General features: G+C 50.6%; 1 protein-coding gene across 11 annotated transcripts in view; it reads left to right on the forward strand.

Annotated features, from left to right (window-relative positions):
• Positions 1 to 1,703: 1,703 nt before the first annotated feature.
• Positions 1,704 to 23,583, forward strand: part of LOC135213510 (coiled-coil domain-containing protein 9-like) — a 139,395-nt gene continuing 117,515 nt past the window's right edge. For 4 of the 11 annotated variants that reach the window (XR_010314142.1, XR_010314141.1, XR_010314144.1 and 1 more), the window contains exon 1: positions 2,345 to 2,435. Coding sequence is in view for 2 of the 11 variants with exons in the window: in XM_064247416.1 (XP_064103486.1) it covers positions 2,713 to 2,745 (33 nt within the window). In the remaining 9 variants the exon portion in view is untranslated. Of the gene's footprint in view, positions 1,841 to 1,992; positions 2,019 to 2,290; positions 2,436 to 2,619; positions 2,746 to 23,583 lie in introns of those variants that run through there. The other 7 variants (XM_064247422.1, XM_064247420.1, XM_064247421.1 and 4 more) reach the window with 7 other exon arrangements.

Raw genomic sequence — 23,583 nt, forward strand, 5'->3', positions numbered from 1 at the left:
AAGAAAGAAAAATATAAATTAATAAATTAAAAAATAGATAAACATGTATTAAAAGGCAAGGAGAATATTATTAGGTTAGTAATGCATTGCACCTGCTCTTAAACTTCTGAAGTTCCAATTGCATAATATCCTCTGGGAGGCTGTTCCACAATCCAACGGTGTGAGAAATAAAGGACCTCTTGAACTATATAGTAAGTTTGACAGCGAGGTGCATTTACTGCACGTTGGTGCTGCTGTTCAGCGAATCTGGTTGCTCTCGGCAGATATAGGGGAGGAATCAGTTGAGAATATGGAAGATCTCTACTGGAATACTTCCTCTTGGTAGCACCAATTGTATGGAGATCTCCTGAGAGCTCCCAAGGAGGGTCATCATTATTTAACCTTGGAGTTGGAGCTGTTTATCTTCTTACCTACATTTTCAAATACGATAGTAGGTACTATCCGCTAGGTCAGCTGTCTTTATAAACTTGACCATGATACGTTCGGGGACACTAAATTGCAAGCTATAAGTCAGACTTTTGCTGAAACGAGCTCTCTGTTCAATAGTGACAATCACATTCTCTTCGAGGAAATACTCGAAACCTTAGAAATAATTCTGTTCTACTATGGAATAATTCTGAAACAACCACAACAGCATCGCAGTTCTGTGATTAGTACAGCAAAATGCATTTGGGGTTCCTTATTTCTTAAAAAGCAAATCATACACGCTCACTCTCATTCGTCAGAATTAATAAATCTCTCTAGCATCTTCGAAGCTGGATTATATAACAGCTCCTTAATTACGATGTGTGTGTGTGTGTGTGCGTAAAGTAACTGCTTTTTTTTAAGTTCAAGAAAATTCGAACATTTATCCAGGAAAGCAAATGGAAATTATAGGTCTGGTTTTAGCCTAGAATCCCACTCACTTGAAGTTGATACTACCCATGCTTAGAATTGGAGATGATGTAACTTTCTTTAAAAAAAAAAAACTGACTAATAAAACAGTACAGGATTGGCATAAAACAGTACAGGATTGGCAAATTGAAAGCACGATTCATAGAATGATAGACATCCATAGATGCACAGATGACCAACTGATGTTAACATTGATTTTAAGTTAACTTTCCCAGGTATTGTTTAATAGTTAGCTGTGTATTAGTCTGTTTGCACGTAACCATCATTATTTAACCATCGTTATTATTTTTAGTAGTATACATCAAAGAGAGTTTGACTTGTCAGAACGCTCAAATTCTAAGAACTTTAGAATTGAAGTTTCCTAACTTCTTTGTTTGTGTTGTTGTGAGACTAAGGAAGCCTCGGTATCTCACAGGAGGGAAGTTCCTAATACAAAGAAAGTAGAATTTTTTCCTTTTGGGCGTTTGTTTAGATTAAAGCAAGTGTGACAAGGCATGCAAGATATTAAAAGGCCTGGTGAGATCCCCGGATGCTGTCAACCAACAGTGACGAACGCTGAAAATTACCATATGTCATCTCTGACGTGAAGTTAGAGTAATGTGGCAGGAAGATAAGTCTGCTATAAAACTACATTTACTAATCTTGCTCGTGTAATGCATGGCTTCTATTGGTTGATTAGGAACATCCAAAATTTCGTTTTCATGGTTTGACTGGAAGACACTCCGTTGCTAAATGGCCAGATCTTGAAGGCATTCATGTGGTATTTACCAGCGTGCTGTTACGTTGTGTAATATTTTGACATTACACGCACACGTACACACACACACGTAGGCTACACCTTGCGCTCCATCAGGACTATCACACCTGCACGCCATTCTCGCAGGATCGAGATGGGGCCGCAAGGGTGCAACCGCAACCTTCCGGTTTCTGGGGGAAACCTCAAGAGGTGAGGTTTCTAGCCTTATATCATGTCATAATGACTCCTGCAGGCTTTGATACCTATTCACTGCAGGGTAAACTGGTAGGCGGTAGCCTGGAAGCAATCCCTGGACCCATCCAACATGAATTGAATGCTGCACCACCTAGCCATGGGGTCGACTTTGGCTGACAGCAACTTATTCATGGTTGGTGGAGGGATGTTACATCTCTAAGTAAATAAAATATATATATATATAATATATATATATATATATATATCTATATAGATATCGTATCTATAGAGCAAAGGAGTACTTATATACTATACTTAGTGTGTCTATACAGCAAAGGAGTAAAGAAGTACCCCTTCAATCATATCAATTAACAGATAGTATTTGGCTTTGTTCTGATCGAAAGCACTTGTGAGTGACAATATAGTATCTGCACTTAAATAATTGAAAGTGGTTCACCGTTCCAGTTCTGCTCTGTTGCTCGCTCGCAGCCTCCTTCCTGAGGGAGGACCAACTCAACTTCCCCCACAACACTTGTCAGCTCTACATCAGCTGATTGAGAGTAAACACATCTTGCCAAGGTTCACACCCTGTGCTCGTTGCAATATCATGGTAAGGTTGCACAGCGCCGCTTTCCTTTCAGGTTTTAAAAGATGCTGAGACGTCGCAGGTGTTATTTAATCATGAATAACAACGAAAGTCTAATCAAGTGACTTTAAATTGACCAACATACCTTACGGTACTTTACGGAAGCCTCCGAGCCCAGGTAGAGAGGCTAGGATTTTTCCCTTTTGACAGTCTGTGGTCGCTATGTGTAAGTCTCGAGAATCGTTTGTTTGACGCGACGTTTGCCGCTTTATCCTTAAGTTAATCGATTTTATATGGCATTATGTGTCATTTCTGCCAACGGGCTATTTATGAGGTAAGTTACTGTAGCCTAGTACGGTACGAATCACTTGTCAAGCGTGAAAACGTGTAGGCTATCGTTGAAGAATTCGGGGGTGGCTCTTGGTTCCCGGCAGTGTATTTAAATTGTAAAAACACTTCCAATAGATTCATTTTTGTAAGACAACTAGGCTAACCAAGATAGCAATTCATAGGAGCCTAATAAACTACAATAATTGCCCATGTTAAATGATAATTAGCTAGTTGTTGTTAGCCTATAGGCTAGTATGGTAACGTATGGCAATTCAGTTCTTAAACATGCCATCTAACTAAAGGGGAACTGGAGATGACCTGGAAATACCTGGAAATACTGTGAGATGACGTGAGATTTCTGTACTGGAACCTCGTGCATGATCCCTGTAGGGGGGTAGTGCCATCAGTGCACCTCATGCTGTCCACTGTAGGCATTAGGTACTTAAGGTTCTTTGCAGCATCCCTTCAACCCCTAGCTGTAACCTCTTTACATTTCTTTTACTGTAGTACCTCCTTTCATATTCTCTTTCTTCCAGCTTCCTTTCCACCCTCTCCTAACAGTTGATTCATAGTGCAACAGCAAGATTTTCCTCCTGCTACACCTTTCAAACCTTTTAACTGCCAATTTCCATTTCAGCACTGAATGAATGACCTCATAGGTTTCAGCACTTGGCCTTTGTCCAGAACCCTATGTTCTATTTTATTCTATTCTCATGAAAGCTATAGGATTTCCAAGAGGCATAATATACATCCTATGGGACAGGAGACATTAATGACAAATCAGTGTCTCTTTTTAATGACAAATCAGTGTCGCTTTTAAGTTGTTAATTGTGTATTTTGTATTTTTACTCCGTATCTCGTGTAATTTATCCTACACTCAGCTTAAAGTATTTTTTTTTTAACATTGTGAGTGGGACAAATCACTTACTGAGGTTTTGTTGTCTCTTGTGTCTAATATTTACAAGTTGTTGAGTATGAAAGAATGAGTAATGAGTGATTGCCTTAACAGGGATGGTTTAATAGACAGACATAGGATAAACATGTAAAAATGTTAAGGTATGCGTTTGCAATTAATCTTAGTCGTAAAGGAAAAAAAATTGCAGGAATACATCCTAATCTAACCTTTTACAGAATACCAGGCCCTACTTGGCTGGAGAGAGCGTTTCCTTCCCTCTCCCTTCACTTTTTTTTAAAGTTTGGTAGGATATGTCCTCACCTAACCAAGGAGGTTGGGTAATGTCAGGTTTTAGGGTAGTTTTGGTATCATCTGGACCCCTCCCCCATTAACCAATGTAGAAAACTTGGAGGGACAGCTCGCATCGGCACCTAACCTAACATAGGACTTTTTCATACTTGGTCTGGGGCATGTATTATCCCCAAACTTAATTTATAAGTATGGGTTACTTTAGTTTTTTAAATATACTCTTGTTTGGTTTTCAAGTTGAATTGATATGTGGTTCCTTAGATGCTAATAACAAAATTGGTAAAGACTCATCTGTCATTTTTACTTTGTGTTTTAATGAATTATTTTGAACCCACTGGGTATTGTAGTGTGAGCTTAGGTGTAAATATCTCAAAATATTTTTTTCAGTCACAGAGCTGGTTTTCAGATGTTGACTGTTAAATTAGCACACGTAAACTATTGACAGTTAATTCATTTAGTATAAGTGTTCATTGAAAAAGTGTTAATATTACAAGTTGTACATAACATAATTCAGGAACAGCCAAAAGTGTCTTACTGAATGCTAGCAAGAAGGGAAAGTGGTAAGGGCATGGCATGCAATAATAATTATTATTCATTAGATAGGGTATAACTTATTCATATGGAACAAGTCCACAGGGGCCATTGACTTGAAATTCAAGCTTCCAAATAATATAGTGTTCAACAGGAAGAAGTAAGAGGAAGTAAAGGGAAATACGGAAAGAAGAGATCCCACTTATTAAAAAAGAAAAAGATAAAGTAGTAATTGATAAAAATGTATTAAAGGTAGATCTAGTGTACCTATCCGCGGCGGCCCAGAGTATGGCAGTTGCGGCTTTCCTACGCAGTTTTACCTCCTGAACAAGAATTTTAAGTAATATTTATTCGGACGACTGTAATTAACCCCCAGGGGCCAGTTCTAAAGGTAATATTTCAGAAGCACTCCGCACTGGATATTAAAATAAATAATCACCTACATGGAAAGAGCATGTGAAAAGCATTATAAAAAGTATAGTCATTATATGAGAGATTGAACGTGGTGGAATTAAATGAGCTTGATAAGTTTTTATTTCGAATTTTTCCTAAGTCGGGAGAGGTGTTTCCTCTACGGTAATGTTTACTTTTAATGAGCCCTCTAACTTACTTTCTTACGCAAACAAAAGCAGTTCCAGTTACTCATTATTGGCTGAGAGGTGTGACTTTGTTATGACGTCATGGGTTTCATAACCAATTACGAACGACTTTCGTCGAAAACTAAGTTTCACTAGCATTTCAGCGGAGTAATAAAGTTACCTGTCCAGTGCCCACTGGTATCCTTGTTTGACTGAATACTCGAATAATGAAGCAAAAAACGGCATTTGTTCCGATACGTAATACAAACCCTCGGTCCTTTAACAATAGGAAGTAGCTAGCGGCAGCTGGAACGGTCGTAAGCTTCGAACAAGGGGAGAACGGTAGTTAACTGCTTGTCCGATCGTCGCGCGCCGCGCGACTGGGAGGTAAACAAATCATTTTTGCTTTCGGCCGCGGGTGTGAAGGACGTGTTCGTCATCGCTCTCTGCCCGCTTCATCGTCGTATGCTTTGTTTATATTGTGTTTTCTACTAATGGTTTGTTTGACTTGAAAATGAAACTGTAAGTACACTGTTTTCATTTTCATTACTTAATTATGATCCCTTGATTTATGTCTCGGTGCCGAGGGCGGGCGCGCTCGCGCCGAGTCATGTATTTGGGCGAAAGGGTGTAATTGAAAAATGTAAGTACTTTTTTCATTATTATATTTTGCCCTGTGCGTTCGTTACCGAGAGTGTGATTGCGCTCGGCACGAACTTTTAATTTTGTATAATAGAATGCAATGAAAGTGGATTCGCAATTGCATATTCTTTTCATTTTCTTTTATTGATTGCATGAATTTAATCTGGATCAATTTTCGTTCTTACACCCGGGAATTGATCCTTACGATTTTTTTATGTGAAATGAAATCGCAAGTGCAGTATTCTGTTTCATTTTCATATATATTTTATGATAGCATCATATTATTGGATCAAGTTCCGTTCTTACCCTGGGAATTGATCTTTTTCTCCAAGTTTCTATGAAGTGAATCGCAAGGGCAGTATTCTGTTTCATTTTCATATTACTTTTCACTGCTGTGTGGGGGTGGGGGAAGCGAAGGTCTGCCAGGAAGTCGTCGGAAATGGAAAGCTCTCCCGCGACTCCCTTGGTAGCCGATTCTTCGTCTTCCTTCCTGCCCCCCGCTCAGCTTCTTCATTGTATTTGTATTTGGGGTCTTCCTTGCGTTCGGGTGGGGCAATGTCTTCCCCCCGTGCGTGAGGGAAACCCCTCTTACTAATCTATCTATGTTACCGCGCAGGTGCTACATCCGTGGGAGACGACTGGATGTAGATGTAGATCCTCACGAGGTTTGTACTCGTTGTCGGGGGCGAGAGTGCTCCCGCAACGAGCCCTGTGTAACGTGTATGCATTCGTCAGAGGCGCAGTGGGTGCTGTACGAGGACACAAGAAGTCATCGGAAAGTCCAGTGACTCCTTTGGTAACGGACGTCCAGTTGTACTCGGGGTCTTCCGTCCGCTCTGGGTGGGTTTCTCTCCCCCCAGGCGCGAGGAAGCCCCTCTAACTAACCCGACTGTTGCTTCCGCAGGTTTGCCATCAGCGAGGACGACCTGGGACAGGTGTGGGAGTCGCTGGGACTGCAGGGGTTGATTCAGCGGTTGGCGGGGTCGGCAGTGGTCACTCATGATACGGTAACCACTACAACAACCACAATCTCGACACCAGCATAGGAGAGGTCACCGCACCTGGTGTACAGACCACATGTCATGTCGGTAACACCCACGGCTGCAATCCAGAACCAATTCCTGCCGTGCCAATCAGGACGGTGCCACCGCCACCTGGGTTCTTGTATTGCCGACCCCGGACTGCCGCTGCCCAAAGAGTACCCCCCTGGACCTGCCGCCAGTGCCGAGGATGACGGTAGCTGCCGACAGGACGCCTGTCTCTCCGTGGTACCTGCCGTGCCTGCCGTACCTGTTGCTGTCCCAGCCGCTCATTCCCTTTCAGATCAGGTGCCTGCTGCTCATTCACTTTTTTCAGATGTTCCTGCTGTTCCTGGACCTGTTCCTGTTGTTCCTGCTGTTGGTGATGCTGTCACAGTCTCAGGTCTTTCCGGACAGGTGCAGTCGGGCCCTGTTGCTTCGGCAACTGCCCCGGCTCCCTCCTGGATGGAAGACCTGACGTCTGTCCTGCGGAGCCTGGCGAAGAAGAAGAGGAAGAGGTAGAAGGTGTCGTCGTCGTCTTCATCGTCTTCTTCGTCGTCCGCTGCCTCTCCTTCCCCTTCGACTTCTAAGGCCAAACAGCCGAAGAAGAAGAAGGTTGCCTCCTTCCCCCCTAAGAAGACTCCTTCGGGATCTTCTAAGGGCCCGGCTCGCTCAGGCGAGCTGGGGAGCTCTTCTGCTGGTCCTCCTGTTCCTTCGGGAACGGGGCCCGTCGCTTCTTCTGCAAAGAAGAAGTCGATGGGGACCAGAGGGCACCAGCCTCGGCTGGTGCGTCCTCACCTGGTGCTAGCGGGTCTGCCGCTAAACCAGGTTCCGTCTCGGCCGCTTCTTCGTTCGCGAGAAGCACCGAGTGGACGCTCTTCCAAGAAGACCGTCCAGCCAAAGTTTTTGACGCGAGCTCGCTCGCCGTCAAGACAGCGGCGCGGAGCAGAAGACTGGCGAGAGTCGTGCACACGACGCTCGCCAGGCCAGTGGACGCTCTCGCAGCGATCAACTGGCTGCTCGGGCTAACGTGACGGTCGCTGATCAGCCACGGGTTGAGGCGAGGAAGGAGTCCCCGCGGCCGCCGGTACCAGCCACGGCTGGTACCAGCGACTCGACGCGCGAGAGGACGCTGGCGGGTCTCGACGCGATACAGAGCCTAGCAGGTCACCCGTCCGCCGCTCCCGATGGGACCGGGCGGAGGCGGTGACCAGCGGCAGCTCGCCTGACGCTAGAGATCGGTCTCGACGTTCTCAGCCGAGCCAATCGCCCCAGGCGAGCGGTAAGGCTAGGCCTGCTGCTCGACCGTCACCGCGGGTTGACGATCAGCAGCAGCCCTCCACGCACGCTGGTCCTGCCAGCGAGCGAGGGGGGAGCGTCAGGTCTGCCTCTCCCATAACGGGTTGAGGCGAGGAAGGGGTCCCCGCGGCCGTCGGTACCAGCCACGGCTGGTACCAGTGGCTCGACGCGCCGAGAGGACGCTCGCCGGTCTCACCGTGACAGCGAGCCTAGCAGGTCACCTGACGCCGCTCCCATCGGGACCGGGCGGAGACGGTAACCAGCAACAGCTCGCCTGACGCTAGAGATCAGTGTCGACGTTCTCAGCCAAGCCTCTCGCCTCAGGCGAGCGGCAAGGCTAGGCATGCTGCTCGATCGCCACCGCGGGTTGACGATCAGCAGCAGCCCTCCAAGCACGCGGGTCCTGCCAGCGAGCTAGGGGGGAGCGTCAGGTCTGCCTCTCCTGTACTTTCAACCTCCTCGGGCTACGCCGGGAGGAGCAAGGTACCTATGAGTGATCGCGAGAGGTGCGCCGCTCGCGACCCCGCTATGACGCCGTATGGACCAGGCACGGTTCTAGGACCGACCAGGACATACGCGCAATTAGCTGGAGGCGACCGTCAGGGGTCTGCCGCTCTTCCTCCTTCTGAAGGAGGAGTATCTAGGGATCTGTTCTTGTTGGAGGGACTGGACGGTCCTACTCCGCAAGACGCGGTTACTCCCGAGATACAGAGGAATTTGCAGAAGTCATTAGGCTGATTCGTCAGCATAATGACCCTGCGGAAGGATTGCCGCTCCCACCAGCAGAGCCCACGTCTCTGCTCGAGTCGTTTGGGGGCCCGAGAGGGAACCCAAACCGACGGTGGGTCTGCCGCGATCGGAGCTTGCCGATTCTGTCTCGAACCAGTGTCTCTCGTCTCCGGACAAGAAGGCTCTCTCAGTTCTGGCCGGTCGATCAAGCTACTTCCACCTCCTCTACTGCGACAGCGGCGTTTTCTACGTGTCTTCGGACACCGTATTTAAATACTCCTTCGGTCCTCCTGAGAGGTTTCGACCTCGACGAGGACTGGAATGAGTCGGAGGACGGTATCGGCTCTCTCCTGTCAGGTGTCGATCAGCCCCACCCAGACGACGTTCACAGTGGCGGCAGACCCTTACCTACAGTGAGAGTTCGTAACCCTCCGCGGGGAAAACGTTTTCTCCTGACGATACGTTTTCCCAGACTCTGAGAGGCCATCGCCGCAAGGCGATGGCTGCTCCTACTCTTCTCCAACTGCTAGTTCCACTGGGAAGGCGAGCGAGTATCCAATTCCTTCCCCATTCCCTCCCTCCTTACGGCTACGAGGGAAAGGGGAAGGATCCTACAGAGATTTCTTTGTAGGATCCCACGTTCGGGACTGCGCTACCGGAGGGAACCTTCAGGGTCCTACCTGACGTAAGCCCGGTCGTTGAGGAGGAATCCTGCTCCATTCTCGATTTCTACGGGAATCGAGAGGACCACCAGCCGATATTGTTTGACGAATTCGGTGGGGGTTTCGCAGACTGCTTAGAATTCTAAACGGAATTTCTAGCGCGATTCAGAGTGTTGCTATTTTTTATTTTTTTTAATACGATCTTCAAACCACTTTACCGCGAGACCACTGTCCAAAGTGAGCGAGACGAGAATCCCCGATATGTTACACGATAATCGGGAACCTCGTCTATGCTCGAATTCCTGGAATTTCTAGCATTGTAAAGAAGACTGCTGCTGAAAGGAACTATCTCACAGTAGGCGACCAACCTGGAATAGAGGAGATCGGACGGGAATATCCAGTTTGGCTTGAACTATCGTCTTAGTATTCTGTTCACCATTGAAGCTTTCCGTCGAGGAAGACTTCTCCTTCACACTCTCTTTGATAGAGAACGAAGGTGGTCGATTTCCAATCCTTATGTTGTTTTCTTGAAGGAAAGAATTTAGGGATGGAGATCGTTGTTCAGAATCCTACAAATATACTACGTATATTAACCTCGCGACATGATTCTGCTAAGCAGTTGAATTGTCTGAGGGGTAGGCGCATATCCTAGTTATTCTACGGATTGCGACTTAGACGAGAAGTATTCTAATGGAACTGCAACTCGGGGTTGCCTGCAACCTCCCAGGAGTTTTCAGTTTCAATTTTATATACTTATGGTTTTGTCACGACAACACCATTTCAACTTTTATATTTACCGAAATTCGTTTCGCCTAAATATAATTGCCCGAGCATATCTTTTATGCTCGGTAGTTCTAGCCGAACGCATTCCTTCGTGGAATAATGGATTACCTGGCAACTCAGGATGACGAGTCAGCAGGCTCAACCACTGCGTATTGAACTGCTTGATAGCAGCTCAGTATCAGCTGGGCCTCCGAGATTCACGGTCATGTATGTCTCTCTCTCCCCTGCTTGATTGACTACCGAACCGTATCTCTGCCTAACAATCATGGACTTAGGTCTCTGATTAACGGGGATTCTCGCAATAATGAAGGACCATCTACTGCGGTGACGCTAGATTCCATCGCCTTCGACATTGCGAGAATTTTCAACAGAGATATCTCTTGGACTCTTTCATCTTTCTGTTTACCGCACGGTAACAGAAGTCTGTACAAGTCTCCCGCTGCATCGCACTGCGATAATGCGAATGATTTTGCAGACATCTGAGTTTGTCTTCAAAATATCTCGTATTCGTAGGTGTACAATTGTTCATTGTTCAACCCGAATTACAAGATGTGTCAGAAGACATCGCCTACTCTCCGACCTGACAGCTCTACCTCCAAATGTTCAGCCCATGAGAAGCAGTTCTTCAGGCGGCTTTCACCTGTGTTTTCATTACCGAAGAACGCCCCGCTTTCATTGCAACTACGACTTCTCACCGGACAGCAATGAAATAGCGGTTAGCGTTTTCAGTCATTGGTAAGCACAGGTTATGAATCTTGAGATCCTTCTCTCGATTCATATGTGAAGACGTAGGTTGCATTCAATATCTACCTTCGTCTTCAACGGTACATAGTGTTGTTTCTCCTTAGCTGAGATTCAACAAATATGAGATGTTTTACCTTCAGGGACCTCGGTCTCTAGAAGGCAATTGACTTTCGCCTGTTGGGTACATGCCTTAAGAGAATCATCACCTCGCTGTCCGGCATTGGTGACAAAACAAATACATCATTTGTTTTGGTCTCTCGGCATAACCCTTTAAAGGCGAAGGTCACGTGACTTACTCGGATGCTTTGACAACTTGCCTCCTACCGAAAACGCAGTCAGTCGGCAGCTGTCAGAGCGCCCGAGTCAGTTACGAATTACGCTGTTGACTTAGTTCGGTTGTTACACAGCAACCATTACTTCGTTTTAATAGCTTGTCACAGTACCCATACCATTGACACCCACCATGGAGTGTCGGTGTCCTATCCACTACCGAGAACTTCGCTGCATGGGGATAGGAGGAGGCGAGAGACTTCGTTGCTACGGACAGACCAGTATGGGTACTGACATCAACCGAAGTAGAGAAGAGGGATAGGTCATGCGACTATTTCCTTCTTTTCCTCTGAGGAACTGCATGACTTCTCCTGCGAAGTCAGGCACCCAGGGGATGGGGATCCGTGACGCTCGATTTCGTACCGAACTTCGTAGCGAAGACTCAGAACCTTCGGTCCCTGACGATTGGTTCGAGTCGTTCACAATCCCCTCCCTAATGGACTTCACCGCCTTGCGATGCGAAGGAGATGCTGCCTTGTCCACAAGAACTTCTCCTTGGCGCGGTACTGAAGGCAGGGGTCTGGTCCAACCAGACCACATGCCCTTCCTTCTACCTCGGGATATTGCCCACAGGTCCTTGGATCTTTTTCCTTGGGATCCGTGGTGGCTGCTCAACACGGTTGTGTAGGCGAAACCAGACCCTCGCAGGCTGAACAGCATCGAGTCCTGGTGTGACCGTAAGAATGGATGGTGAATGAGAGTGTGACTGGCTCCTCTTCCCATCTTTTTCTTCCCCTCTACCTGTGGTTAGAGGGACACGGTCGTCACCCTGCTGGATAAGGACAAGAGCAGGTGAGCTACTTAACAGAGCCCCATCCTATCCCTTTTTCACTAGGGATAGGACGTATATCCACCACTTCCTCCAACAAGGGGGAGGAAGTGGATGCCAGCTTGAGACAACCCATACTTTATGTTGCCTCTTGCAAACAGGAACAAGTTCTTGCTTGCTGGTACGAAGAGATACGCTTGCCTCTCTCTTAGTACTCGGCCCAGAGGTCTGACCATTGATCCTGCGGTGCACACCCGATCAATCGGACAGAGGCTTGGATCCCTCCATCGCTCTTACGACCAGGGAGGCATTCCAGGGATGGACGAACACCAGTCTGTTCATCAAAAGACTCAGATTCCTCCCACCAAGAAGTGAGTCTTCCTATTGTTAAAGGACCGAGGGTTTGTATTACGTATCGGAACAAATGACAATTTGTCGAAAATTGCATTTTTCCTAACTATACAAACCTGAGGTCCTTTACATATAGTCCCTCCTCATGCCACCCCTCACTCTGCGTATTTTGCATGGGCCAAAAGCAAAAGTGATTTGTTAACCATCCCAGTTCGCGCGGCGCGGCGACGATCGGACAAGCAGTTAACTACCGTTCTCCCCTTGTTCGAAGCTTACGACCGTTCCAGCTGCCGCTAGCTACTTCCTATTGTTAAAGGACCTCAGGTTTGTATAGTTAGGAAAAATGCAATTTTCGACAAATTGTCATTTTGTCTTCCTGTACCTATGGCAGAGGCAGTGGCTGGCCCCTCTGGCATAAATTCTGACAGACCTTCGATTTCCTACCGATTGTTTGCAGTGCAATGTGGGTTACAGTGAATTTGTTCCGACACGGCATACAAACCTGAGGTCCTTTTACAATAGGAAGGTACTAGCGGCAGCTGGATAGGTCGTAAGCTTTCGAACAAGGGGTTCGGTAGTTAACTGCTTGTCCGACAGGCGCGCGCGACTGGGAGGTAAACAAATCACTTTTGCTTTCGGCCTCACAGCGAGTAGACGTGTGTGTTCGACGCTCTCTGCCCGCTTCTCGTCGTTTGCTTTCCTTGAGTATATGGTTGTGTTTGTGTATGAAAGAATCATTGTAAGTACAATCATTTCTCTTTATTCATTTAATTGTGATTTATTGGTCAATCATGGAATCTCCTCGCCTCGCTACCCCACGGAGACTATGCCCGGGTACCGAAGGGCGTAAATGCGGAAAGTTCCGCTCATTCCCGGAAATTGACCCACATATTTTGTGCGCTCGGTGTCGGGGGCGCGAATGCACCCGAGCCGAGCCCTGTGAAGTGTGTAATAATTGGTCGGAGGCGCAGTGGACTTTGTATGAGGGCAGGAAGAAGCGAAGGCCTGCAAAGGAGTCGTCGGAAAGCTCTCCCGCGACTCCTTTGGTTACGGACACTTCGTCTTCTTTCCTGCCGCCCGCTCAGCTTCCACGTTTGGCGCCTTCCCCTTCGGGGGGGAGGGGGGGTTTCTAGGTCCTTCTCTCACCTGACTTGTCGAGTGTGGAGGAGGGCGCTAGATACCCTGACGTCGAGTTGTACTCTGGGTCCTCTATCCGTGCGTCTTCGCGCGAGCGGGTAGAGGATCCTGCTAATCGACCTTTTGCTTCCTCAGGTGCGGTTGCCGCGAAGGACGACCTCGGACAGGTGTGGGCATCGTTGGGGCTGCAGGGCGTGCCGAGTGTCCAGGGGCTGCTCTACCATCTCGCTGGCTCCGTGGCGGTCACCCATGCGACGGTTTACGACCACCACCACGACCCTTACAACACCTGGCTACGCTTCACCTCCTCACCTGGTGTACACCCCGCACGCGGTCTCTGTAACACCTACTACATCGGTGCAGGGGCCAGTCGCCGTACCACGGGGGAGTGTGATGCCGCCACCTGGGTTTGCCGTGCTGCCGCGACCGGACTTCGTGTGCCCGAAAGAGCTCGCCCCTGGACCTCCCACCAGTACCAAGGATGTTCGGTTGCCGCTGGTCCGTCCAACTGGGGACAGCCTGCACAGCCTGCCGTACCTGCCCAGCCGCCGTTCACGGGACGTGACGTTGATGACCACTGCTGCCGTTACTGTACCTGCTCCTGCCGTCTCTACTGCTGTTCCTGTGATGCCTGCACCTGCTGACGTTGTTCCTGTTCCTGGCTCCGCTGCTCCCGATGCTGATCTGTTCGGACAGGTGCGTCCGGGCCCTGTTGCTTCGGCAACAGCAGCCCCGGCTCCGCTCTGGATGACAGATCTGACGTCGGTCCTGAGGAGGTTGACGAAGAAGAAGAAGAAGAGGAGGAAGGTGTCGTCGTCGTCTTCATCGTCTTCTTCGTCGTCGTCGTCTGCCGCCTCTTCCCCTTCTTCTTCTAAGGCTCCCCCGCCGAAGAAGAAGAAGGTCGCCTCCCCCCCCCCCTCCCCCCCCCCAAGAAGTCTCCTTCGGGAACTTCTAAGGGCCCGTCCCGCTCTGGTGAGACGGGGGGTTCTTCCGCTGGTCACCCTGCTCCTTCGGGGGCAGGACCCGTCTCTTCTTCCGCAAGGAAGAAGACTACGGGGACCAGAGGAGTGCCGGCTAACACCGGCACTTCCTCACCTGCTGTTAGTGGTTCGGCCACGGCAGCAGGATCCGTCTCGGCCTCTCGTTCGCGAGAGGTACCGAGTGTACGGTCGCCTAACAGCGACCGTGCAGCCAGGAACCAGACCTCTGAGTCCGCTCAGCGTCAGGTTCACGGCACGGAGCGGAAGACTGGTGATCACCGCCGCTCACACGACTCTCACCAGACCAGCTCTCGCTCTCGCGGCGAGCAGCTGGCTACCCGGGCGGACGTGACGGTCCATGACCGGCCACGGGCTGAGGCTGGGAAGAGGTCCCCCCGTTCGCCGGCACCAGCCACGGCTGGTACCAGCGAACTGACGCGCCGTGAGGATACGCACCGGTCTCACCGTGACAGTGGAGCTCGCCGGTCGCCTGACCGTCACTCTCACAGAGAGCGATCGGGTACGGCGACCAGCACCAGCTCCTCTGACACACGAGACCGGGGCCGCTGTTCTCGGTCCAGCCGTTCTCCACAGCGAGACGGCTCGACTAGGTCTGCAGCTCGATCGCCACCGCGGGTTGACGATCGCCTGCAGTCTTCCAAGCCCACTGGTTCTGCCAGCGAGCGAGGAGGGGGGAGCGTCAGGTCTGCCTCTCCCATACCTTCAACCTCCTCTGGGTTACACCGGGAGGGGCGAGGTATTGAGGAATGATCGTGAGGGGTGCGCCCCTCAGGATCCCCACCACGTCGTCGTACGTACCAGGCACGGTTCTCGGACCAGCCAGGTCGTAGGTACAAGTGGTTGGAGGAGACCGAGAGGGGTCTGTCGCTGTTCCTCCCCCCCTCGAGGGTAGGAGGGTCTCGGGAGATGCTCCTGTTTGAGGGACTGGATGGTCCGACTCCGCAGGACGCAGTCACTCCTGAGATCCAGAGGAACTTTGCCGAGGTTATTGCGCTGATTCGTCAGCACAACGACCTCGCGGAAGGATCGCCGCTCCCACCATCCGAGCCCACGTCCCGGCTCGAGTCGTTCTGGGGCCCGAAGAGGGAACCCAGACCGATGGTGGGTTTGCGCGTTCCGAGCTTGCAGGACTCAGGCCTGCGACCAGGTTGAATCGCTTGGTTCTCCGGGGGGGGGGGGAGGACAAAAAGACGGTTCGCTCAAGTCTGGCAGGTCGAGCAAGCTGCTTCCACCTCCTTCTGCTGCGACAGCGGCGTTTTTACGTGCCATCTGAAGACCCGATGCCGCCCAAACAGGTGAACCCGAGTTAGCCAGGCTGACTCCGGGTGTGTCTCTGCAGCAGCTCCTGTTCGAGAACCTATGGTTCTCGCAGCAAGAGGCACTCGGCCTGGAATCTACCGCCATGGCAGCTTTCCAGGCCGTCTCCTGGCTAGATCTGTGGTCCCTCACAGTATCTAAGGTCTGCAGCCAACTTCGGGGGAATTTCTCCCGAAGATGACTCGGCCTTTAGGAGACTTTGCCAGTCTGGAGGAAGAGCCATCTCCTTCCTTGCCCACCAGACGGTGAACCTGTGGGCCAACCTGGTTTCTCCGACGAGGGACGCTGTCCTTACTTGGGTTTCCAGGGCGGCCGGGCGTGAAGCGGCGTTGGGACTTCGCAACGGACCTTTACGGAGTTCCACGTCTCTCTTCCCAGGAGAGATGGTGGACGCTGCGGTGGACAGACGGCGCACTGACGACAGTGACCGTCTGGTTCACCAGGCAGTCTCGAAGGCTTCTGGGCAGCCTCGGACTGCGGCCAAGTCTAAGAGCTCGGCTAGCGCTTCCTCGGTGGCTAAGACGGTTAGCTGCGTCGAAAGCCCCGGGGAAGGACTCTGTCTTCTTCGACTTCTACCAAGGGGAGCCGTAACCAGCCCTCCTCCCAGCCCTCCTCCTCCCTGGAGGCTCTGGGAAGAAGTCGAAGAAAGGGGGGAAACGCTAGGGACGGCGTTCCCCCCCTCACCTGCTGCCGGAAGTGGGGGGTGCCTGGCCAGCCATTGGCAACTTGGCAGCGCTACGGCGCCGAGACCTGGATTGTAGATGTCCTTCGGGAGGGATATCTATTACCCTTCGAATCTCGGCCACCCCTCACCTCCAACCCGGTCCAACAGCAGTCGTACGTTCCAGGGTCATCGAAGGACGTAGCATTGAGACAGGAGATCAAGACCATGCTGAGCAAGGGGAGAGCTGTAGAAATCGTCACGGATCAGTCACCGGGCTTTTACAGTCGACTCTTCCTGGTGGGAAAAGTCTACGGGGGGAGGCTGGCGCCCGGTGATAGATCTCTCTCCTCTGAACCGGTTTGTTCGCCAGACCCGGTTTCACGATGGAGACGGCACGCTCAGTGCTCGACTCCATCAGGGAGAACGATTTCATGCTTTCGGTGGACTTGAAGGATGCGTATTTCCAAATACCCATTCATCAGTCCTCCAGAAAGTACCTCCGCTTCATCCTCGATGGGACGGTGTACCAGTTCAGGGCACTTTGCTTCGGTCTCTCAACTGCCCCACAGGTGTTCACGCGAGTGTTCACGCGAGTGTTCACTCTGGTGTCTGCTTGGGCCCATTCGCACGGGATACGTCTGATGAGGTATCTCGACGATTGGTTAGTCCTGGCGAGCTCCCGCTCGCAGTTGCTACAGGACAGGGATCGACTGCTCGAGTTCTGTCGCGATCTGGGGCGGGATCGTTGTGAACTTCGAAAAGTCCGATCTCGAGCCCAAGCAGAGGATGAAGTACCTGGGTATGCTGATCGACACGGTAGCAGGGCGAGTCTTCCCCGCAGACTCGCGGATCAGCAGATTCAGGGAGGCAGCCAACCAGTTCCTGTCTCGGCAGGAACAGGTAGCTCAGCGATGGCAAGTCGTGATCGGACACCTGTCGTCACTCAAGAAGTTAGTCCCCTCACCGGGCGTCTTCACCTGCGGTCTCTTCAGTGGAGACTAAAGGAGAGTTGGTCACAGGCGACGGATCCCCAAGCTTTCCAGTGTCACTGACACCGGAGGTGAGGCAGGACCTAGCCTGGTGGCTGGACGACAGGAACCTCTTAAGAGGAGTGCCTCTGCGCACTCCCCCCCCGGCCATGCAGCTGTTCTCAGACGCATCGACCGAGGGATGGGGCGCACACCTGGAGGAGTTGCTGACTTCAGGAGTGTGGGACGAGAACGACAAGCACCTTCACATCAATGTACTGGAACTCAAGGCAGCGTTCCTCGCTCTCCAAGAGTTCCAGGACCGCTTGATGGGACACTCAGTGGTGTTGATGTGCGACAACACCACGGTAGTGGCCTACGTCAACAAACAGGGGGGCCTAGTGTCTCTCCCGTTGTACCAGTTGACTCGGCAGGTGCACGAGTGGGCCGAGGCACACTCAATAGAGCTGTCGGCACGCTACCATTCCAGGGGAAGAGGAATGTAGTAGCAGACACGCTCAGCCGTCGGGATCAGGTGATAGGGACCGAATGGTCTCTACACCAGGACGTGGCGGAAAGGCTCTTCGACCTGTGGGGGCGACCAGTCGTGGATCTGTTCGCCACCCGGCACAACAGGAAGCTCCAGGTGTTCTTCTCGGCCGTGCCGGACCCATGGGCAGCTGCAGAGGACGCTCTTCAACACCCGTGGGACAACCTCTTCGTCTATGCCTTTCCCCCGTTCAGCCTGATTCGCAAGGTGATCAGTCGAGCACTGGTCACCCCGAATCTCAGGATGATCCTGGTGGCTCCCAAATGGCCACAGGCCATTTGGTATCCGGACCTGCTGGCTCTTCTCGCAGGAGAACCGAGAGAGATTCCCCCTTGGCACAACCTTCTCGCCCAGCCACACGTCGAGCGTACCACCGAGCAGTCCAGTCCCTACGTCTTCACGGCTGGCTGTTATCCACCATCTCTTGCGAACGAGAGGCTTTTCTCGTAGCGCAGCAACAGAGATGGCTGGAAACGTCCGTCAGTCCTCTGCAGCTGTGTACCAGGGGAAGTGGGCCGTCTTCTGTGGTTGGTGTCGTAGACGGGGTCTATCACCTCTCAGAGCCACTCTTCAGCAGGTAGCGGATTTCCTCGTTTTTTCTTCGCCGAGAGAAGCTCCTCTCAGTCCCCACAGTCAAAGGATACAGAGCCGCCTTGGCGCTCGTCCTGAAACTGAGGGGATTGGACATCTCGAACTCGTTCGAGATCTCCTTGCTTATGAGGAGCTTCGAAAGGTCTTGCCCACCCAGGGAACTCAGGCCCCCTGCGTGGGATGTGACTCTCGTCCTTAGATTCCTCCCACCAAGAAGTGAGTCTTCCTATTGTAAAAGGACCGAAGGTTTGTATGCCGTGTCGGAACAAATGACAATTTGTCCAAAATTGCATTTTTCCTAACTATACAAACCTGAGGTCCTTTTACACATAGCCCCACCTCATGCCACCCCTCACTCTGCAGTTTTTGCTTGGGCCAAAAGCAAAAGTGATTTGTTTACCTCCCAGTCGCGCGCGCGCGCCTGTCGGACAAGCAGTTAACTACCGAACCCCTTGTTCGAAAGCTTACGACCTATCCAGCTGCCGCTAGTACCTTCCTATTGTAAAAGGACCTCAGGTTTGTATAGTTAGGAAAAATGCAATTTTGGACAAATTGTCATTTTATCATTATTTGTCTAGTGGTGGTAAAGAAGTTGTGATTGAATATGCTCAAAGACATAATTTCATTCTAAAGCAAAAAAACTGCGAGTGTTGTGGAGCTACTATTTGTCGGATCGACTTCAACAGGAACGCCTTAGGTGTTGATCCGCCACGGTAAGTAGCCTTACTGTAAACCCTGTGGCTAGCGCGCGCAGTGCAACATTATCTCTTGCTGTACATGCTGTGCTTGCCAAGATTCTTTAAATATGCGGATAAGGCGCGAAGCGCCGTTCCGCTACGGCCTTGCTGACAGCACACATAAATCAATCGTCGCTGATATGGAATCGCTCCCTACTTTGTTTGTTGTTGTTTTGGTATCGCCACCATATTGGTTTTGGTGTTCTTCCGCCGATTTCTGTCGGCGGTCGAGTCGCCGTGTTTAGTACTGGCCCTTGGGAGTTAATTACAGTCGTCCGAATAAATATTACTTTAAATTCTTGTTTAGTGGGTAAAATAACATAGGAAAACGTCAATTGCCATAGTCTAGGCCACCGCGGATTGCTTCTGTAGAAATACTGTTTTCATACAATGAACTTACCTGTCAGATATATACATAGCTAAGACTCCGTCGTCCCCGACAGAAATTCAAATTTCGCGCCACTCGCTACCGGTAGGTCAGGTGATCTACCTGCCTGCCCTGGGCGGCAGGACTAGGAACCATTCCCGTTTTCTATCATATTTTCTCTGTCGCCGGTGGTGTCAACATTGTTGTTACTACCTCCTGACTGGAATTCGCTTTTCAAGACTTTATTGATCATCTTTATTGGATTTCTTGGTGACGTACTGGATCGTTGTTTTGGCATTCGCTACTGTGGACTGGATTTGGACTTGCTTTTGATTTTTCTAATAGAATGTCTGATTCAAGTGTTAGTGTGAGAGTGTGTGTGAATGTAGGCTGCAAGGTGAGGATACCGAAGGCTTCGGTTGATCCTCACACTGTATGTCGTAAATGTAGGGGGTTTGACTGTTCTTTGGCTAACACCTGTATTGAGTGTAAAAAGTGAAAGTTGGATGCTAATGAATGGAAGACTCTAACTTCTTACTTGAAGAAGTTAGAGAGGGATAGGATTAGACGGGCTGCACAAAAGAGTGTGAGTACAAGGCCTATTGAGCCTTTTTCTGAGTCTATCTCTCCTTTTGTTAATGAATATGATTCTCCCTATGTATCTGAATCCTCACAGGCTTTGCATTCGGATTCGGCTTCTGAAATCGCCAATCTGAAGGCTACTCTTCGTAAAATGAAGACAAAGATGGCGGCCATGCAAGGTAAGGCTAGTGATTGTGAATTACAAAGTGAAGTGAGTGTTCCCAGTGTTGTGGAGGGGGCGTCTGACCGTCCCTGCGATGCTCCCAGGCCTAGACCTCTTCCAAACTCACATACCCAGAGGAGTAGGAAAGTCGAAAGTCGTACGGAGGTTGTGGGGAATCCCCAACGGTCAGGCGTCCCTTCAGCAGGTTCTGTTTCGTTACAGTCTGCTCAGGACCGCTCAAATAGAAGCGTCCCTACGAGATTGTTTCTCGTCGTCCGGTTCTCCTTCACCTCAAACGAGGGTGGAAGGACTCGGATCTTTCTAGGCCACTGAAAAGGCATTGGAAAGAGCGCGCGTTCGACTCGAGCCCGGAACGCTTCTCGGAGGAAGCTCCTTCTTCTATCAAGAAGGCTAAGCTGGTTTCGACGCCTCCTAGAGCTGTATTTGAGGATCGCACTCCTTCGAGTTCTCCTGCTTCTTCTATCGAAGAGGACGCTGGGGTGGCTTCCAAGAGGATTTTGCTTGCAGTTCAAGAGCAGATTGCCTCTTTGGTTGGAGTTCTTTCAAGGGATCCCCCTCGCAAGAAGGACGCTAGACTTCCTATTAAGAAGTCTCGTCTTCTTTCACCAGCCAGACATGAAGCGTCCGCCAGACATGGGACGTCTTCCAGGCGCGAAGAGTCGTACAAACGTCAGGATCTATCCGAGCGAGTTGCTCTAGATCAGGATATGCTCAGGCCTGAGGCGCCAGCCAGGCGCGAGGCGCCAGTTAGGCGTGAGGATTCAGCCAAGCGCGAGGCGCCAGCCAAGCGCGAGGATTCAGCCAAGCGCGAGGCGCCAGCCAGGCGCGAGGAGTTGCGTGAGGCGCCAGACAAGCGCGAGACGTCAGCCAGGCGCGAGATGCCAGCCAGGCTACACGCTCCAGCCAAGCGTGAAGCGCCAGCCAAGCGCGAGGCGCCAGACAAGCGCGAGGCGCCAGACAAGCGCGAGCGCCACAAGCGCGAGGCGCCAGACAAGCGCGAGGCGCCAGCCAAGCGCGAGGAGCTGTTCAGGCGCGAGAAGTCAAGCAGACGCGAGACTTCTTTTAGACGTGAGAGAGAGTCGGTTCACTCTATGAGCCCCTCTCCTAGTAGGAGTTTGTCACCAGTAGAGAGAGAACGGGATGAAGATCCTCTCGTTTTTCAGGCCGATTCTCCACAAAGTGGAGAAGGAGATTCGGAAGAAGAGGGTGACATTAGAGAAGGAGTCTCGAACTATAAATTTTGTACAAGTAACTTACCCAGCAGATATATACTTAGCTATAGACTCGGTCGTCCCGACAGAATTTCAAAACTCGCGGCACACGCGGACAGGTAGGTCAGGTGATCCACCATTCCCACCGCTGGGTGGCGGGGTCTGGAACTATTCCCGTTTTCTAAGCCATAATTTCTCTGTCGGTTGAAACGGGGACAAACACCTTTATTGTTCGTTTCCTCCATCTTGGATTTCAACTCGTTTGCCGAGAATTTGGCTTTTGGTTTTTTGGGTGACGTATTCTGTTTTTTCTCTGGCTTGGCATACGCTTATTGTGGACTGTTTTTCGACTTTGGTTTTGACTACTCTTTCACGATGTCTGACGCTAAGGCTTCACCTATGTTTAGAGTTTGCAGTAGGGAAGACTGTAAGGTTAGGCTGCCTAAATCGGCAATTGGATCCTCATAGTATTTGCACTAAATGCAGGAGAATGAATGTTCTTTTATTATAACACCTGTGTGGAATGCGAGAACCTACGGGAGCTGAATGGAAGGAATTATCATCATATGTTAGGAAGCTTGAGAGAGATAGAGTGAGAAAGGCTTCAGCTAGGTCATCTAGTAGATCTTGCTCCTTAGAACAAGAAATTAACTCTCCTTCTAACAATTTTCCCTTAGCCTCAGCTGCTCTCCCTGTTCTGAATCCAAAGATTCTTCGTCAGAGAGGGAAAATGTAAAAGCTTCAATTAAGAAACTTCAAGCTCAGCTACGAGCTCTAAACCAAGGTAAGAGTGGTGATAGTGATTTGTGCAGTGTCCCCAGTGCAGTGGAGGGGGCGTTCTGACCGGTTCCTCATTGCTCCTAGGCCTAGACCCTCTTCACAAACCTCCCAGGGGGGGGGGACCAGGGGAGGAGGAACTGTCGAAAGCCAGCAGGGAGGATCAGAACATCCCCAACGGTCACAGGCGTCCCTTCGGCAGATCCTGTTGTTAAGTCCCAGGCTGCCTCGGATTGCCGTAGAAAAGGCGTCCTAAAGGAGTGTTTTTTCGGCCTCAGACTCTTCCTCTCCTAAACGAGGATGGAGTTCGGCCTCCCTTTCGCGCCCTTTGAAGAGAGCCTGGAAGGCGCCTAAAGGAGACGCGGCTGACTCCAGGCCCCCAGAGCGTTTTTTCCCGAGGATGGCCTTCGGGACCTAAGAAGACGAGACAAGAGGATCCTGCTCTCAGGATCCTACCAAGAAGTTTTTGGTCAATCTGCAAGAGCAGTTAGCTTCGCTCGTAGGCTCTTTTGCTAAGGACTCTACAAGGAGGAAGGATGTCTCGCTCCCTGTTAAGAGTTCCGCTAAGCGTCCTGCTTCGTATAGGAGAGAACTCTCACGATCTCCAGGGCGTTTATCGCCTTCGTCGAGAGACTCGTCTGATAGGAGTTGTTTCTCCTGAGAGAAGAGCCCTTTCGCCCTATAGGCTGTCTTCCCCGAAGCGCCCTCTTAGACGCAGCGAATCGAGCAGAAGTCTCGATCGGTTTAGGCGCAAGGAACCGGAAAAAAAACCAACCGATTTAGGTATCAGGATCCCTTGGGTCTTCAGGACCAGGAGCCAGACAGGCGCAAAGAGGCAGCAAGACGCAAGAAAGGGCGTCAAGAGCCTCTTACACCAGGATTCAGGACGTCAGGATTCTGCTAGAAGGCAGGAATCAGGACGCTAGAGCCAGGACGCCATGAGTCAGGCGCCAGGAGTCAGGGCGCCAGGGAGTCAGGGCGCCAGGAGTCAGGGCTCAGGAGTCAGGGCGCCAGGAGTTAGGACGCCAGAAAAACAGGACGCCCAGGAGTACGTTAGGCGTCAAGTGTTAGGGCGCCAAGAGCCTGTTAAGCGTCAGGAATCAGGACGCGGGGAT

The sequence above is a fragment of the Macrobrachium nipponense genome, chromosome 43 (assembly GCF_015104395.2).
Source record: "Macrobrachium nipponense isolate FS-2020 chromosome 43, ASM1510439v2, whole genome shotgun sequence".
NCBI classification, from domain to species: Eukaryota; Metazoa; Arthropoda; class Malacostraca; order Decapoda; family Palaemonidae; genus Macrobrachium; species Macrobrachium nipponense.